The 18,473-nt window shown below is 62.8% G+C and overlaps 1 protein-coding gene across 7 annotated transcripts; it reads right to left on the reverse strand.

Moving 5' to 3' along the window:
- Positions 1–3,008: 3,008 nt before the first annotated feature.
- Positions 3,009–18,389, reverse strand: CEP131 (centrosomal protein 131). 7 transcript variants are annotated; one of them, XM_065647982.1, is made up of 27 exons: positions 18,214–18,281; positions 17,160–17,416; positions 16,294–16,379; positions 15,474–15,588; positions 15,210–15,328; positions 14,328–14,441; positions 14,061–14,219; positions 13,483–13,600; positions 12,638–12,754; positions 11,309–11,477; positions 11,074–11,174; positions 10,761–10,943; positions 10,229–10,423; positions 9,987–10,124; positions 9,333–9,458; positions 9,117–9,233; positions 8,025–8,054; positions 6,852–6,954; positions 6,473–6,674; positions 5,712–5,819; positions 5,471–5,588; positions 5,209–5,283; positions 4,988–5,130; positions 4,537–4,714; positions 4,247–4,443; positions 3,347–3,407; positions 3,009–3,263 (listed from the first exon to the last, which is right to left on the reverse strand). In XM_065647982.1, exons 1-27 carry the CDS (start codon positions 18,245–18,247, stop codon positions 3,189–3,191), a joined length of 3,438 nt encoding a protein of 1,145 aa, XP_065504054.1. In that variant the 5' UTR covers positions 18,248–18,281; the 3' UTR covers positions 3,009–3,188. The 7 variants fall into 7 exon arrangements, with proteins under 7 accessions (XP_065504054.1, XP_065504055.1, XP_065504056.1 ...); XM_065647983.1 differs by having other exon boundaries at positions 10,229–10,420; positions 18,214–18,280; XM_065647984.1 differs by lacking the exon at positions 18,214–18,281 and adding an exon at positions 18,323–18,389 and having other exon boundaries at positions 9,117–9,458.
- Between the last annotated feature and the right edge of the window lie 84 nt (positions 18,390–18,473).

Below are 18,473 nucleotides of genomic sequence, written 5' to 3' on the forward strand. Positions count from 1 at the left end.
CCAAACATGGGATGCTCTAAAATCTGAACAGTCCTGACCAACTGGCAGGGAACAGCTCCGGGCAGCTCCCGACCAGCCCCCGGTCACCGAACTCCCAGACTCCAGGGCTGGACTTTCCTTTGGGGCCATGGTGGGACCATCCCATCCCGTCCTGGTGAGCCACCACTGCAGGACATCGTCTTACCCCACTCAGAGCTCAGCTCTTAGACCGAGGCTCACACTTCCCCCCAGTCGGTTTTAATATTTAAAGCCAAATTTTGCATACACGATTAATTTTTTACAAGACTTCAAGCTTGCAAAGAACACCACGCTGCACATGTCATGTCGCCACAAATAGATCCAGGGCTGGAAGAATTACAGGCTGCTGGGAGAACAAACACGCTCCCGTCAGCCAGAGCCAGCTCGTTTCTTCCGAGCCTCCGCGTTTTGCTGCTCTGGAGCAGCTGAGAGCCGCACAGCCCTGAAGTCCCTCTGTGAGGAGATGCGGGGTCGGCTGACTCCCATCATTCATTTTGCTGTTGGTGCAGCCTGGCTGGGGCACAGCCCACAGGCATCCCACTGCCAGCCCCCCCGATCCCTGGTCCCTCCTGGCTGAGCAAAGGGCCACATCCCCGTGTGTGCTGGAGTGTCGGAGCCCCTGAGCTCCCACAGACGCCTTCCTGGGCCTCAAAGCAGCTGAGCAGACCCTGCGCTGCCCTTGCACAGCGCCCAGCGTGCTGGGGGGATTTGGGCTGTCTTGGAGCTGCAGTGACATCCGCACCCGCGGTCCCGCAGGGAGCAGGTGGCCACGCAGCCGGAGCGGTTTGCACGGGCAGCCCCGCTCCTCAGGCGGCTGAGCTGGTGCTGGCTGAGTCACACTGAGCCGGGATGCAGGCAGGGGTGGGCGGCTGCGCAGAGCCCTCCCCAGCACCCACCCATCCCAGTTGCCCTCAGTGCATCGAGAACAGGCAGCCGGTCCACAAGATGAGGCAGGAGATGGACGGGCTCGAGGCCGTCCTGCTGCTGGGCAGGGGCAGCGGGTGGCTTTGGCGGGTGGGAGGGGATGAAATGGCCTGGCTGTTGTGTTCGGGGGCAGCAGGGCAGCTCCCTGCGCAGAACGCCTGGTGCCTGGTCCCTCAGGGCAGGCAGGAGCCCAGCACAGCCCATCTGGAGTGGGACAGGATGGGGGATGAGGATGGGATGAAGATGTGATGGGGGATGATGACAAGGTCAGGACAGTGCACAGAGGCCACCCAGCCCCCTGCACTGCCCTGCCCTCCCTGGGGACACCTGGGACCCCCAGCTCAGCCGGGACCCCGTGCATGGCAGCCCCAACCAACATCCCCTTCTCGGCCGGGTGCTGCTGCCGTGTCTCAGGCGGGTGAGCAGCACGCTCACCCCAATTAGCAGGGGAGATTACCCCGCACGGATCCTGCCAACTCACTGATTTGTCTGAGGCCACAGCTAATCCCCTCCTGGGCAGACACCAGATTGAGCCGCGATCTCTGCGCGGCAGCTGCCAAAAGCTCCCTGCGCTCCTGACCTCCTTCCTGGCCCCGCGGCCGTGCTCGCCGGCAGCTAATGGGCTCCGCTCATCCCACCTAATCCTGGGTGGGGGCAGAGGGGCTGCTTAATTGGGGATCTTTGGCAGAGCCTGCGACAGCCGCACCGCCACGGCCAGTCTCGCTAACCGCCCGCCATGCTGCTGGCCAGCAGGGACGGGGACAGGGCTTGTCGGTCCCAGGGGACCCACAGGGTGTGGGGAGGTGGGTGCCCGGCGCTGGCGCAGCAGCAGGGCACGGGCAGCCATTCGGCAAAAATCTGCATCCCCGGTTATGCAACGTTGCTGATTTATTCATGCCTGAACCAGGCGCTGGCCTAGAAATTAGCCTGGGTGATGCCGGGGAGGGGCAGGGCTGGGAAGGAGCCGGAGGACGGAGCCCCAGGGAGGGCTGAGCCCGAGGGTTTGAGCCCCAGGGGAGGCTGTGGGAGCTGGGCTGGCACCCGGGACACCCAGGGGACCCTGCACGGGTGCTCACACCACAGCCCGTGACACCGGACAGGGTGCTGCCATCCTACACACGATCAACAGGGCTGCACAGAGGCACAAGCCCCTGGGACAGGCAGCGAGGGGGCTGAGCCCCTCTTCTCTCCTCATGCCAGATTTCTCATGATTTAAATCAATTTAACCACAACAGCGTCCAGTATCCAGCCGGGGCCATGCTGGGATGGAGCAGGAGCTGCCGGCAAATGGCTCTGGGTGCCCGAGTGGAGGCTGCGAAGGGCTGGAAGACGGAAGCGACGCTCAGGAAACGGTCGTTAGAAAAACAACAGTGAAAATAAGCACCGTGCCCAACCTTTCCCGGCAAAACAGGCTGTGGGCTGCTCCCCGGCCTGGCTGCTTGCGAGGGGGGAGCCGGGACCAGCACAGCGGCAGCTCAGCCAGGCCAGCCCAAGGGGAACGGAGCCGAGCAGGACCAGGGGCTGGGGGAGCTGCTCGCACCCCGGGACACCCACGCCAAGTGCCAAAGGGGCATCTGTGGGGTGCCAGCACCCCTGGGTGCCCTGGGACCATGTGTCCCCAGGGAGCTGCAGCCAGGAGCCCAAGCCAGGACAAACGCCGGTGCTGGGACACAGCTGAGCTCCTCTGCAGCTTCCCAGGGTGACAAAGGGCCCCTCTGTGCCCCCCGGCACCACGGCAGGGTCTCCCTGATGGACGGGGCACCTGACAGTGCCCACCCAAGTGCACAGCCCGACGGGAGGGATGGGAAACACCGTGGGACTGTGATGAGCAAACATCTGCTGGCCCAGCCGAGCCCCTGCTCCTCGGAGGGAAGAGGCCACAGCGGCACAGCCGAACAGCCCCGCCGAGAGGAAACGGACACCCCAGCCCAGCCCAGGTGTTTCCTGCCGCTGTCAGGGTGCGCTGAGAGATTTGCAGGTACCAGGGGCTGCAGGACAAATGCACCGGTGAAAAGTGGGGGACGCCAGTGATGCTCCCCTTCGCCCAGGGGACACAGACAGAGCAGTAGAAACCAGCACAGATTTATTGTCAAAACAACCACTGAACTCCTGAGGGCCCCAGCAGAGCCCACAGCCGTGGCGCCAGGCAGGGAAAACCACGGGTGGAGGGGAGGGAGCCGGCCCGGCCCCAGCCCCACGCGCACGTCGGTGTCTGCTCCCCTGGTACAGTGGGGGGATGCGGGGGCTCATTTGGCAGCCAGGAGCTGCTGCCGCTGCTGCTCCAGGAGGGTCTCCAGGCGGTCGGCTCTCTGCACAGCCGCCTGCAACAGAGCACGGGGAGGGGGAGCTGGCTGCGCCACGAAGCCCCAGGGCAGGGGGCCAGGCCAGCTGCCCCCTCACTCACTTGGTACTGCTTCCGCAGGCTGCTCACGCTCTCCTCCTTCCGCACCACGGCCGTTTTCACCCTGAGCAGACGGACACAGAGGGGCTGAGGACCCCAGAACATGGGGCTGGACCCCCCACGGCGCTCTCAGCCCCACACTTTCTGCGTTTCAACCATGGCCAGGGCACGCATAAGGGACTGAAGGGGACAAGGGATTGAGGCGTCACTCTGGCTCTCAGAGTAGGCATCAGGACCTGGGAAAGCCACCGAGACCCATGTGCTCCTACAATAGCCTCTCGTTAGGGTGGGTGGCTCCGTATGAACACCAACGGGAGGGACAGCTCTGCCCCGTGCAGGAAACAAAGTGCTGCCCATTCACCTTCCACTTGCAAAATCCCTCCCCCACAGGCAGACCCAAGGGAAGAGGAAGATTCACATCCCTGCCTGACGCTGCACCTGGCTCCCAGCACTGTCTTCCCACTGAGCGCAGGATGGAGCAGAGACCCAGGGCAGAGCTAAACAGTGCCAGAGCCCCGCAGTGCCAGAGCCCCATGTGCTAGCACAGCCGCGAACCAGGTCTCGGGGTGCTGTGCAGCCAACAGCTGGGGTCCCCAGAGCGTTTTGAGGGTGTCTCAACTGCCCTCAGCCCCCGGGGCTGCGCATCAGCTGGCAAAGCCCTGACCGAGCAGCTCCCACAGGAGCCCTCACATCGCTCCACTGCCACTCATGTCCTCCAGACAAGCACAGGAGCAGCCCTGGGGACAGGGGGACACAGAGCAGGCCAGACACAAGAGACAGGATTCACAGTGGCTGAGCCAGCAGCCAGCACGGGTGAGACTCTGCTGCCTGTTCTGCCAACAGGACTGGAAGCCACGGCCAAGGACGCAGCACCGCAGACACGCTCCTGCACCGCAGCCTCACCTCCTGTGCACCTCCTCCAGCTCCCTGTCCTTCTCCCGCACCACCCTGTCCAGCTCCAGGCGCTGCCGGGCTCTCATCTCCACCACCTCCTCCTTTAGCCGCTTGTTCTCCTCCTCTGTCCCCAGCAGCCTGTCCGCGAACTCCTGCCGGATCGCTTCTGCCAGGCCGCTCCGCTCCTGCACCAGCTGGTCCCTCACCTGCGGCGGGGCAGAGGTGACATCAAGGTGCTGACAGGCACAGGGGATGGGCAGGGAGAGGAGCCAGAGCCCTGGGCACTGCTGCCCACCCACCTTCTGGATCTCCTCCACCTCCTGCTCCTTGTGCTTCAGCAGCCCCTGCAGACGAACGCTCTCCCCTTCCAGCTCTGCCAGCCGTCCCTTCAGCTCGTTGCAGCGCTCCTGCAGCTTCCGCTCCGACCGCTCCAGCTCCTGCAGCTCCACCTCATACTTGTCTCGGATCCTCTTGATCCTACCGGGAGGACGGGACGGCAGCCCGGCTCAGCCCAGCGCTGCAGGAGGGACCACCACACAGCAGCAAGGGGGGGTCTGCCCCACAGGAGATCCAGGGCTGTTTCCTCAGTGAGAGGTTAAACTTCATCCCCACCAGCCACTCCATCCTGCACTAAATGCCGCTCACACCCACCAGCTGCAGCATCCAGAGCTCGCCGGGGAGACGCGCAGGGCTCAGGGACCAGCCCGGTGGAGTTGGGGCTCACAGGCTGCCCCATCCCGCTCCCTGTACCTGTTCTCTGCCGCCCTCTCGCACTCCTCCTTGGCCGAGGACATGTCGGCCTCCAGGCGCTGGATCACCAACTCGATCTCTTTGTCCCTCTCCTTCCTCACCTCCTCCCGCAGCTCCCGCTCGCGGGAGAGCAGCCAGGCTTCCTGGGGACAGAGATGGCAAACGGTGCCTCGGTCCCCCTCGGATCTCCTCTATTGGAGATGGGCAGCCCTTGCCATTACCTCCTTCTTCACGTAGTTTGCCTCCCAGGCCTGCTTCTCCATCTCCAGCTGCTCCTTCAGCATCTTCACTTCTGCCTGTGGAGAGACAAGACAAGCACTCAGCTCCGGCAGCTGCAGCATCCCGCACCCTGGAGCGGCCCCCAGCACCACCCTAGTGGGGATATGGGGCTCAGCAGTGCTGGCACATGTCACCACAGCCATGCCGCTGGGGACTGGACCAAGAACAGCGATTCAGGGCCCAGAGGTGAGGGGAAAACCAGACCTGATGCCGCCTCTCCTGCTCCTCCTTCTCCTTCACATACTCCTCCTTCAGCGCCCGGGTGACGGCCGAGCTGCTCGCCTCCAGCTGCCGCCGCAGCTCCTCCACCTCTGCTCGCTGCCTGCCCGCAGAAACCGCAGCTCCCAGCGCCCGTGCCAGCCCCGCCACGCTGCCCTCAGCCCCCAACACCAGCCCTCTTCCCACCGAAGCCTCGCTGGGGGAGCCCAGCCCCGGGCGCACTCACCTGGCCGCTTGCTGGCTGAGCCGCTCCTTCTCCTCGGCCACCTCGGCGTAAAGCCGTCGCCGCTGCTGCTGCAGTGCCTGCTCCTCCTGCTCCAGCTGCTGCTCACACCTGCAGGCAGAGCGGCCTCAGGGATGTGCCCAGCTCTGGGCGTCCATCCGTCCATCCACCTCCACCTGCCCCAGCCCATCCTTTCTGCAGCTGCCCAGGGGCTGGGCTGATGCTGGAGGACACCCCTGATGCACCACCATAGAATTATAGAATCATTTTTGTTGGAAAAGACCCTCAAGACCACACAGTCCAACCGTTCCCCACCCCTGGCACTGCCCCATGTCCTGAGAACCTCGTCTCCGTCTGTCCAACCCCACCAGGGATGGTGACTCCACCACTGCCCTGGGCAGCCTGTTCCAATGCCCCACAGCCCTTTGGGGAAGAAATTGTTCCCAAGATCCAATCTAAACCTCCCCTGGTGCAACTCGAGGCCGTTTCCTCTGGTCCTGGCGCTTGTTCCTGGGGAGCAGAGCCCGACTCCCCCTGGCTCCAAGCTCCTTTCGGGCAGGTCAGAGATCAGAAGGTCTCCCCTCAGCTCCTGTTCTCCAGCTGAACCCCCAGCTCCCTCAGCCGCTCCCATCACACTGTGCTCCCGACATCTCCCCCTCCCAGGCTGGCAGAGAGGAACGAGCTGCTCCCCACTGATATGCAGGAATGCAGCAGCACATGCTGTGAGCCCCAAACCCCGCTGCGCCCCCGCCGCACGGCCGCACCGCTGCCGGGCCCGCTCCCGCTCCCGCTGGCTCTGCTCCTCCTTCTCCCGCTCCAGCAGGTCCCGCAGCTCCTCCGCCTGCCGGCCATAGCGCTGGGCAGCCCGTTCATCCGACTGCAGCAGCTCGGCCTCGTGCAGCATCTTCAGCTTCTTGATGTCCTGCTTGTGCTTGGCGATCAACTTCTGGATCTCCGGCTCCAGCCCTGGCACGGTGGGAAGGACGGTTACGGCTCGGCCGCGGGGCTGCCCGGACACCAGCACCGGTGCCAGCAGCTTCTGCCGGCACAGCTGCTCTCTGGACCAGCACGGACACAACCCCTGCACCCACCCGACCCTGCGCCCACCCAGCCCCAGCCGCCACCGAGGGAACCTGCCCACACCTTTCACCGTGATTTCTTTGATCTTTTTGGTTTTCTCATCAATCCACTTCTCCCGCCTGATTTTCTCAGTTGCGCTCATCAGTTCCTTCAGTTTCTTAATCTCCTGTTTGGAAGCAAACAGGGAAATGTCAGAGACAAGGTAGGGGAGAAAAGCCCATCAGCCTGGGAGTGGCTGCTGAGGGAGCTGCAGACGAGCAGACGTCTCGAACCGCACGGACTCGCATGGCCCCGGCCAGGCGCGTTCCCCAGCCCAGAGCCGCAGCCTTGCGCCCTCCCTGCGCCCTCCCTGCGCCGCCTCCTCTCCCGGGATGGAGCTGCCACTGCCCCACAGACCCCGAGCACAGGCCGAAAGAAAAAAAACCCTCGGGAAAGCGCTCGCTGGCTGCGACATGAGAGCTCCGACAGAGGGGAGAGGAGAACCAGGGCTGCTGCGCCCTCGCACGCAGGGCAGCCCGTCTGACAGCAGCTTTGGGTGGGAGGTGAAGATGATTCCTCCTCCAGCCTTCCCTCTCCCTTGGCGGGACAGAGGGACACACAGACCTCCCAACACCGTGGTACCACCGCAGCCCAACTCCTGCAGCAGCCCAAAACCATTCAAAGCCTCGGCGGCCGCACAGCCCACATACAGCATTTGCTGTCATCTCCTCTTGTGCCGGCGGTTCCCTCCTCAGCGGAACAGCCGGAGAACCCCCAGAGCCCGCTGCCCGCGGGGCTCTGCCCTGGCAAAAGCTGATCTCAGCACTTGGCCACGCACGTCTGTACTGGGGTTCCTGGCGAGGAAGGTGCAAAGCCCAGCCTGGCCAGAAACGGCTCCATTTCGGCACAGGCAGGTGATGTCCATGCACAGGACCTGGGATGTGTCACAGCTCCAGAGGATGAACGTGTGGCAGAACACGCCACGGCCACCGCACAGAGAGGAGCAGGGAACAGCCGGGGCCACCTGCACAGCCCAGGACTCACTCTTAGGGGAAAAAAAGGGCAGGAAAATTGGCACAGGGAGATGGGAGAGTCTGAAGGCAGCAGCTGAGTGTGGGGCCAGGTGACGGGTTGACAGGATGACACGGCTCCTTCCCGGGGCTCTGAGCAGGGGGGTCCCAGCCCAGTGGAGCCCGAGCAGGTCAGGGCATGAGAGCACAAGTGCAAGGCACAAAAAAGAGCAAAGACCACATTTACCTCACAAAAGGGGCCCAAAGTGCGCCAGACCTGGGGAGAAAGAGAGGGGGGGATGGAGAGAGAAGGGGAATTGCGGAGCCACAGGGCAGATGGGACGGAGAGAGGCAAAACCGAATAGCCATGCGTACGCGAGAGCAGCGGGCGGGGCGGGCAGGGGTCCCATGGGAACGAGGGGGGCACAACCAAACACACCGAGGGCCCGGCAGCACCGCCAGCGATGGCAGCGCCGGGACGGGGGCAGAGCCAGCCCAGGCATGCCGCATGGCAGCTGGACTCGAAACTCAGGCTGGAGCAGCGCAGCACAGCGAGCCACGCAAGTCTGCGCTCTGCTCGCACAAGGGCGTCTGTCTGAATGGGCTCAGAGCGGTGCGAACGCCTGCCCGTGGCAGAGCCCCGGCAGGAGCACCGAGGGCGAGCCGAGCTGCGAGCCCCCAGGCTGCCCCCTGCCCGACACGGGGCGAGCTGAGCTGTCCCCCCTTGGGAGCTCCCTGCAGCTCCTCGAGTGGGCAGCACGTCCCCGAGGTACAGACCCACTGCGCAGGCTCACGGGAAAACACTCTCTGTGTTTGGGTGCTGGTCCGGTGAAACCCACAGGGGTCTGGTAATATTGCTGCTACACCCCGTGTTCCTTCATAACTTCATCCCCATTTAGCTCCAAGAGCATCCCCGCTCCTCGAAGGGACTGGAAGTCGCGCAGCTCAAGAGGATCTGGCCACAGGGACAAAGTCCCCCAGTTTGTGCCAGCATCTGCTGTCGGCTCTGCCGAAGTGAGACCCGCCGCTCACAGCCCCGTCCCAGTGGGACATGTGGGTCTGTCCCAGCAGAGCCCCCGGGAGTGGGGACTATCCCTCCTCGGTCCCACGCTCCTGGTTCTGGGCAGCGGGGGACAGGAGCCTCCTGGGGAGCCAGGGCAAAGCTCCGCGGGTGACACGGACTTTCTGCGCACAGAGAAAGGCTCCCCAGAACAACTGAGCCCCACCAAGGTGTGAGAGACCGCACTGCTCCAGGCAGAGACCATATTTGAGCAAAACCACCCAACTCTGGCCATGGCACGTCTCCTCTCCCTGTCCCCCACCGTCCCTGTTCCCTCACCAGCTCGTGCTGCTCCTGCATCTGTGTGAGCTTCTTGCTGTACTTCTGGTCCACCTGTTTCAGCTCAGCCACCACGGCCTCACACTTCTCACTCAGCACCTTCTTGTCATCGATGAGCTGGGCAGGGCGAAGAAAAGGCATCGGGCAGCCGGGCTGGGTGCAGCCACCTCTTCCTCTGGCTTTGGAGGCACCAGAGTTGGGGTGGGAGATGACTACCTGGTCGATGAAGGCCAGGTGCCGCTGGATAGCTGCCTCGTACTGCTCCCTCTGAAGCTTCAGCTGGTGGCCAAGCTCCTTTTCAGTCTGTTTGACGTGTTGGACAGTCAGTTCCCTCTGCTGAGCCTGTTGGATGCAGGAACAGCCACAAGGCATTAGGGGGAGAAGTTACACCAGGCCCGGCACATGTACAGGAGATAATACCGACCGACCCTGGAAGGCACTGCAGGCCAGAGCGAGGAGGAACGGAGCTAAATCCGAGTCCCTGGTACTCACAGGGACCTGGCTCCTGCCCGGCTGTCAGTGAGAACACCTGCACCCCCGTGGGACCCAGGAAAGGGGCCCAGCCAGGTCCTGGCCGAGGGTGGGCGTTAAGGGAGGTTTTCAAACTGGGGGGCAGCAAGGAGAAACCAGACCAAAGCCCCCACAAGAGGGGGAAGGACGCTGCAGATCGTTCTCCCGCTAATGGAGACTGGGACTGCGGGTGCCCAGGAGCCTTCAGCCCAATGGCGCCTCAGCACCACCCAGGAACCGCATGGTGCTTTGGGGACACAGAGCCCTGATCTCACACTTCGAAGCCACCGCCCCAAGAAACATCTGCCCAGGGCTCTTGGCCTTTGTTTCCCAGCAAGCAGGCGCGTGTGGCTGACGCACCAGGGCTGTCTGCAGCAGGCTGACGGCTCGTTTCTTCTCCTCCACTTCCAGCTTCAGCCTCATGATGGAGCTTGTGACCTCCGTGGCAACAGCCGACGCCTGCTCCAAGTGAGCCAGCTCCTCTTCCAGGAGGAGACCCTGCCACAATGGAAAAGATGATTAAAAGGTGGTGGGGACCAGCTGGAACCAAACAAGGAGATGGGAGACCCTCCCCACCACCTCCCCAGCACAGACGGATTCACCTCCCGCTGCGTGGCTGAGGCAGCCGAGCAGGGCCGCTCCTGCTCCGACTTCTCCATCTCATCCAGGAAGCTGATGATGCTCTGGAGTTTGGCCTCGGAGAGCAGGGCCCCCTCCTCAGGGACCCCTGGCGAGTGGTTCAGCTTCCCAAACTTCTCCAGGTTGTCAGCAGTCAGGGAATTGGAGCTGGGCTCCTGCTGGGCAGACAGCGCTGGGAATGAGCACTGGGGAGACGAGCTGCTGGCTCTCCTGGAGCTCGGTCCTCCCACTGCACCCCAGTAACCGGCTTTATCCCCAGTGCTGACCCCGCTCCCGCCACAGCCCTCGCGTGGTTTTACTTCTCCTTTCAATGCCCAAGCCCCAGCTGCATCAAACTCCTCCACAGTGCCTTCAAACTCCTCCACTGCCTTCTCTGGCAGTGAACCAGCTGCGTTTCTTGCCCTCCCAGTACACACCGGGACAGCAGCCATAGAGGAACCCACTCTGCATCCATCACTGGCCGGGGATGATGAGACCAGCCCAGCCCCTGCTCACCCCGTCCATCCAGGCATATCTGTCCTTCTTCAGGAGCTTCGGCGGGGGCAGCAGCTCCGGCTCTTCCTCCAGCAGCCTGAGCGTGTCCAGCAGCTCATTGAGCGTGACCTTGGACTGCGCTCTGCTGACAGCCGTCACCACCATCTCCAGCTCCTCGCCACCCGTCTCTCTGGAGCTCACATCCTGGGGGACAAGAGAACACACCTTGTGGTAAAAGAGTTTGCCGGATCTCCCCAGAAGCCATTGGAGGCTCCAAAGCCACCTTGGCAGAGCCGCTGGCACCAGGAGCCCCAGGAGGCAGCGCCAGACCCACCTGTAGCTTGTCCTCTGCCCCGGGGTCCCGCGAGGGCACGAACCGCAGCTCTGTGAAGCCGCTTTCTTCTGGCTCTGCAGCCACCGAATGGAAATTGGCCTCTGCAGGAACCAGACTCTCCTCAGGCCCTTGTCACAACCAGCCCCCTCGAGCAGCTCCCCAGAGAACTGCCCGTCCATCCTCCTCACGTCACACGCTGCTCCAAAAGCACCAGGGACCTGCGGCAGGGACTCACCAGCGTTGTTGGCTTTGGTGATGCTGCCGGCAGGGCTGACGTTCCTCGCCGAAGTGGGTTTGGCAGGCTTCTTCTTTGCTACCCTTCTGCTCTCCTTCACCAGCACGAGCTCTTCTTCTGCCAAGTGCTTTGAGCCCAAAGCCTTTTGGGCCCTTTTCTGGTGCAGTTCCTGCAGGGACAGATGAGCCCTCAGCCCCCTGCCCAGCACAGGAGGTTCCAGCCCCTCCCTGCACCGCTTCACATGCCACCACGGGCCTGGGAGACAGCAACAGCCCACAGGTCACTGTGGAGGGGGTGACAAGGACAACGCTGGGGAAAGGGAGAGCAAAGGGACAGCAGCTGCCAGCAGAGGGGCCTCGTCGGCTCCACACGTGAACAAGGGCTGGTCACAGGCCCCTGTGCTGTGTCCCTGGCTGCTCCGTAAAGGGCCTCAAGTTGCACCAGGGGAGGTTGAGGTTGGATCTGGGGAACAATTTCTTCCCAGAAAGGGCTGTCGGGCATTGGAACAGGCTGCCCAGAGCAGTGGTGGAGCCACCATCCCTGGAGGGGTTGGACAGACGGAGATGAGGTTCTCAGGGACATGGGGTAGTGCCAGGGCTGGGGAAACGGTTGGACTTCATGATTTGAGGGTCCCTTCAACCAAAATGATTCTGTGACCCCGAGGGCCAAGCACTGCTCCATGTGGCAACGCCGCAGCACCAGGGCTGCCTCAGCCCCGCGCTGGGAAGTCACTTAAGGCACAAATGTGTTCACGAGGCTGTTGCAGCATTTGCTGTTCTCTGCTGCGTCTCCCTCAACACCCCCCGATGAAACATGATTCCATTTAGGGCAAAGATAAACTGGCGTTTTTAAAAAGAAATCTTCAGCTACGCTGCCAGCCAACACGCAGCTCCCCGTCGTCTGTGCCACCCCCGTCTGCACCAGCAGCTCCATCCCCCTCCTGCTGCACGGACAGGGTGACGGACAAGGGGCTCCCTGCACCCTGGAGGGACCCCGCGCCCCAGGAGGGTCCCTTTCCAGGGCACCCAGGAGCTGCAGTTACACTCGCCCTGTCCCAACGTGGTTTCACCCTTTTCCCAAAAACTAGATGGCAACCAGTGCTGTCTTTGCAAGCTCCGAACGAGCTGCCAAGGCTTGGCAGGAGCACAACGGGAAAGGGCTCCATGGCAGCTCGGTCTCCGCAGGGAACACTCCACCATCCTCAGGGCTGGCCCCGGTCCCACTCTGTGCAGAGCCCCGGGGACGTGGGGCAGAGGCCGCTCACTGCCGCACACCAGATGCCAACAAGCTGGTCTAACACAGGCCACAGCAGCCTCGTCTCGTCCCTACCTGGATGGCCGCGCGTCGCGCCAACCGCGCCTTCTCCTCGCGGATCTTCCGGCGATCCTCATCCTTCCTCTCCTGCAAATCCAGGATATTCCCCTCCTCCATCTGCTGCTGCCTTTCCTGCCAAAGAGAGGGTCAGAAGTGTTACCAAGAGCTCCCAGCACCCACCACCCACAGCAGAGGAGTGGGAAAGGGCACCCACACCCCGGTCACCCCATCCCCAGGCTCTCCATCCCCCCAGCCCTCCCTCTGTGCAGGTAAAGAGCCCTCAGAAAAGCTCCACTTCAGAGCAGCTTATTTTCTTTAGATACCAAATGCAATTATTAGTCATCTGGGTCTGAAACCACCGAAGAGACAAGGCTTAAAAATAGACCCTCACATGCAAGAGCTACAGTGCTTTTTGTTATTGGGATAAATAATTAAACACAAAGAAACACAAATAGCTGCAGATGACTCGTCACTCTCTAATGAGCCACTCGTTACTGGTTCGCTATAATGAGACAGGGCATCCCTCCCCTGGCCACCGGCGTGTCCAAGACAATAAGAATTCAGCAGGATTTGCGCTGCTACAGCCAAGCGTCTGCCTGCTCACAGCTGAGGGAGCTGGAGGACGGAGCCTGTGGCGCTGAACTCCCCCGGAACCAACCCCGGGCTGTCCCCCGCACAGCCAGCACGCCCCTGCAGAGACAGGGCCCTCCCGGCTCTCCGGACCGCGAGGGGCTGGTTAGATGTGAAGCCAAGACCCCCCCATCGCCAACAGCTCAGGTCTGGGTTGGAGGGACTCAGAGCCCCCGGGAGCGCGGCCGGGGGGACACGGGTGTCACCAGGGTCCATGTCACAGGACTCACCTCCCGTTTGGAAGCCAACAGGCGCCCCAGAGCCGCCGCTGCCGCCCTGCGCTGCTGCGCGTGGCGTCGGTACCAGCGCTGGATGGTGACGGCAGCCGAGTTCACCTCCTGGATGAACCTGTGGGGAGGCGGCAACCTGGGCCAGGGTCTCACCACCCTCCGTGTAGAAAATTTCTTCCTCATGTCCGGCCTGAATCTCCCTCCTTTAGTTTAAAACCATCACCCCTTGTCCTGTCACAACTGGCCCTGCTAAAAAGTCTGTCCCCATCTTTAAGTCCAGAAAGGCCGCACTAAGGTCTCCCCAGAGCTTCTCTTCTCCAGCTGAACACCCCAACTCCCTGAGCCTGTCCTCCCAGCAGAGCTGGTCCAGCCTCGCATCATTTTTGTGCAAATGTACAAGAAGCAGAGACAAGTCACGGGGAGGGACAATCAGCCCCTGCAGGTGCACTGAGAGGCGCCCTTCCCCAACCTGGAGCCCCCCAGGACAGGGACAAGCCAGGACCGGCTCCCCCGGAGCTCCCACCTCAGCCTGGCACCAGCCTGCGGCCTCTCCGCACAGCCACGGCGCTCTGCCTCACCTCTCTGCCTCCTCCTCCGTCACCTCCCTGCGCCGGGGCTGGCCGCTGCCACTGCTGTTGTTGTTGTGGGTCATGATGTTGTTGCTGGAGAAATTCTTCTGAGACTTCACAAAGCTGCTGCTTTCACCATCCTCGTTTGAGGTCGCTTTGATGACATTGCTAAGGTGGAAGATGAAGCCGCTGGGCACCATCCTGCTCTGTCCCGTGTCACGTCAGCGCACGAACGCGGGGCCAGCGCAGCCCCCGAGGCGCGAGGGCAGCACTTACTTGAGGGAGCTGGGGGCCTGGTTGGAGCTCTTGGGCGCGGGGCCCTTCTCGGCGGTGGAGTAGTTGTTGTGCACCATGGTGGTGACGCAGTTGCCCATCGCGCCCTTGTTGCTCCTTTTGTGGAGGGAAGACGTGGTGTTAAGACTCTCTGGAGGGGACAGCACACGCCACGGCACCACGGCCGCTCCCCGCTTTGTGTCCATCGACCCAACCGTGACATCAGGACGTTCCCCAGGAGCGACTCTGGAGAGCTGTCGCCTGACGCAGACAGACAGACACGGCCGAGCAGACCCAACAGCTGCTCTTTAGGCCACTCTACACACAGACCTGGCTTAAGTGTCTCCTGGCCCTGAAGGGTTCGAGCTTTACTCATTCCCCTTCCTAGAACAAGAGCAGCCTCTCCCACGCATCAGATGTAGAATCACAGAATCATTTTAGTTGGAAAAGACCCTCAAGATCATCGAGTCCAACCGTTCCCCCAGCCCTGGCACTGCCCCATGTCCTGAGAACCTCATCTCCGTCTGTCCAACCCCTCCAGGGATGGTGACTCCAGCACTGCCCTGGGCAGCCTGTTCCAACGCCCCACAGCCCTTTGGGGAAGAAATTGTTCCTAAATCCAACCTCAACCTCCCCTGGTGCAAACTGAGGTTATTTCCTCTCGTCCTTTCACTTATTCCTTGGGAGAAGTCTCCTGCACAGCATCAAGCTCCTGTGTGGCTTCCAAACACACCTTGGCCAGCCCAGCCTGTCACTGTCACCGCTCTGCCTGCACTTGTCCTCATGCCCCGCAGAGGCCGAGCTCCAGCACCCCCGTGCCCGGTGTTTTCTCGGCGTCGTTCCTCCCACACCAGCCCAGCTCTGGCTCAGCACGGCCGCTCCCACCTGTTGTTGGCGGTGAAGTTGGCTGCCAGCAGCACGGCGGCTTCTTTCCTCCTCATGCCTGTGGGTGGCTCGAGGCCGCGGGGGCCGGTGGTGCCCGGGAACACCCGGGGCTGGTCGTCCTGCCACGGGACAGCGGGACTCAGCGCCAAACCCGCGGCCTTGGCCACCACCCGTGCCCTTCACGGGCCAGTTTATCCCCCATGCGAGAAACCTCCGCGCCGCACTTGAGGCTTTGCCTGCACCCCACGGTGTCGCCGTCCTCACCAGGATGTTCCACGTGGTTTTCTTTTCCAAGGAGGTTTTGCTCAGACCCGCTGGTTTCTTTCTTCCCCCAGACGCGCTCTCCAAGAAGCTCAGGAAATCCCCCGTCTGCTCCGAGCTTCAGCCCGAACCCGGGGAAGGCAGAGAGGAGGAGAGAACACGTGTGCTGGAGTTAACATTGCAGACAGACAGACAGCAATGCAACAGCAGGGTTCTCGTCCCACACAGGCACGCTGAGTGCGGGGCCAAGGCACAGTGACCGCCTGCCACCATGACACGGGGCGGAAAAGGGACAGAGAATCATCGCACAGTCACAAAATCTGAGAAGGATTTGTTTTTATCCAGAGCTTCAGGTTTCAGCTCCACGTGTGGAGATAGAGGATGTCACAGGGATGGGCACAGGGCAACATGAGAACTGAAAACCACAATCCAAAGGGAGCCCTAGAGCTTGCTGGGGACAAAAGACCTTTTTGCCTCCTAACACAGCCCAGCTACAGCCTGGAGGGCCCGTGAGGGGCTGCTGTCAGTGAACCATCCTATCTCTAGGAATTAAATTGAACGTTTTTTGTGACAGAGTCTTCCCAGTCACAGAAATACACTCTATGTCCCCAAATTCTCATCAAGTGACCTCCCCTCCAAAAAAACCCAAACAAAACCACAGACCTTGGCTTTCCAAGGCCGGCTTCTAACACCTGAGGTGTATGACAGGGCTTAATGTTGGGTTTTGACAGGCTCTGGCTCCCTCGAAGGACAAGAGAAGTCAGACAGCCGGGTGGGGACACGCACGGGACAGACGGACATGGGTTGGTGGCTGGAGCGGTACCTGTGCGCACTGTTCACCCGCTGGTTCACCTGCGTGGTGCTGCTGGACCTGCGGAGGTTGTTCATCGCCCGTGACCCTGTGTCTTCCTGCAGAGCAGAGCGCCTGGCTCAGCCGCGATGCCAGGAGAGGCACGGGCAGGTGGGGACGCACCCGAAAACGGCCCCGCTGGAGCTGCCAGCCCCCACGTGACATTCCCGATGTCCCCACGGCTGCCAGCCCTCCTGGAGACACAGTGAAACGAGACCTCGCTCCCTCCCAGGCACCCAGGCTGCTGCTGAGCCAGGAACGTGTCCGTTTGTGTGAGACTCTTAACGGAGCCCAGGGAGTACCTGGGGCTCACTTCTGCTACAAAAACGCTCACAGAAACCCCCGCTCAGCGAAGAGTCCTCTGCTCAGCTGAGCTGGGCAGGAATGGAGGATACCGTGCCTGAAAGCATCACAGCATCCAGCAAAAGATACCAGGAACTGGGGAGTTTCAAGAAGGAAACTGGCACAGGAGGTGAAGAGCAAGGAAGGAAAAACAGAAACCTGACACTTCCCTGTGTACTCGTGTTAAAGCATTGAGAAGAGCCCGAACGAGCAGGCGGTCGTTGAGGACGATCAAATTTGGAGCGAGCACAGGGAACTGCAGCAGCCAGAGCTGCAATGAGCACCTGGCGCAGCCCAGTTCTCCTCCCCATGAGCCGCAGCCTCGCTGCGCGCTGCCGGGGGACCCAGGACCCCCAGTGCCACCTCCTGCCCCAGGCGGCTCCTCAAAGCTCAGCCCAGCGTTGGGCAGCCAGGAGAGCGGTGAGACACCCCCGACCCCCGCACAACCCCTGCGTGGGCAGCGGGGCCACCGCGGGGTCCTCCCGCCCCGCACTCACCAGCGCGTTCCTCTGCGGTTTGCCGTCGGTGGTGACCGAGACAGAGCGCGCCATGGGCTTGGCAGGACAGGCGCTGCTGGGCCGGCGCGACACCGGCGCGGGGAGGCCCGTCAGGCTCAGGTCCGCGGTGGCAGAACCGGCGCCCGGGCAGGAGGAGCTGCTGCGGGTGCTCTTCATGGTGGAGCGGAGGGGCCTGGAAGGGTGGGGGTGATCGGGAGCACACTCAGCAAAGCACACACGCTGCTCCTGGCTTTCTCCTGCAAACACCAGCACACAGAGACGTAACCGCTTTAAAATGGGACAGAACGCCTTTCTCCGCGTTCCCACGAGTCCTGGAGCGGCTCCAGGTGAGCTCTTCGCAGCGCCTGACACCGGCAGCATCTCCTCGCTGCTCTGACCTCACAGCCCGGCGTCCTGCTGCCCCACTTGTGGGCCGGGACTGTCTCCTCGAGGCCAGCGGGCAGTGAACGCAGAGGAGGAAAGCCTCGCCCCCCACACCGCGCTCCTTCACTCCATACGGCTGCAGCTGAGCAGCTCCTGAGAGCCCAGAACGGCCCATCCTGCCGAGGGCCGAGGTTCAGCTCCCCCAGCACCTGCCTCGGGCAGCTCCCGGGGATCCCCCCCTCCGCCAGAAGCCGTTCAGCAGCAGCCGCGTCCTCTCCACGGAAACAGGGAGAGCCCAGCACCCCTCCCAGCTCGGGAGGCAGCGCCGTCCCCGCTCCAACACTCTGCAGCCCCTCCCGTCACAGCGCCCGGCCAGGAGCCGCCGCTGTGCCCGGACCGACACCGCGACATCCACAGAGCGGCCCTGAACCGGCGCCCCGCAGGGCCGGGTTCACCCCCCGCCTCGGGCTGCACCGGACACCTTGGCGATGCCTCGGGCTCCGCAACCCGCATCAACAAAAGGCTCTCGATGGAAACCGCCGGGCTGGCACCGGGAAAACAGCTCAGGCCAAGCCCCGCACGCCCAGGACCTCACCGGCCCCAAGGCCCAGGCCTAAAGGGGCAACCCCGAGGGCATGGCCGGGGCTTCAGCCCCAGCCCCCGGCCTCACCCCAGGCCCCGGCTCCCTCCTTGCCCAGCTCCATTCCCCCGCAAGGATCCCCAGGGGCTCCCCGGCGGCACCGGCCCGGGCCCGGACCCCGCCTTGGGCCTCCCCGTACCCGCTCGCGCGCAGCCTACCGCCGCCGCACGCCCCGCCCACCAGCCGGGGCGGGGCGAAGGGAAGGTGGCTGCCAATCGGAGGTGAGGGGCGGGGCGAGGAGGGGAGCTGGGATAGTCTGAGGTGTGGGAGGAGGTGTGGCCTGTGGAGGA

The sequence above is a fragment of the Caloenas nicobarica genome, chromosome 18 (assembly GCF_036013445.1).
Source record: "Caloenas nicobarica isolate bCalNic1 chromosome 18, bCalNic1.hap1, whole genome shotgun sequence".
NCBI classification, from domain to species: Eukaryota; Metazoa; Chordata; class Aves; order Columbiformes; family Columbidae; genus Caloenas; species Caloenas nicobarica.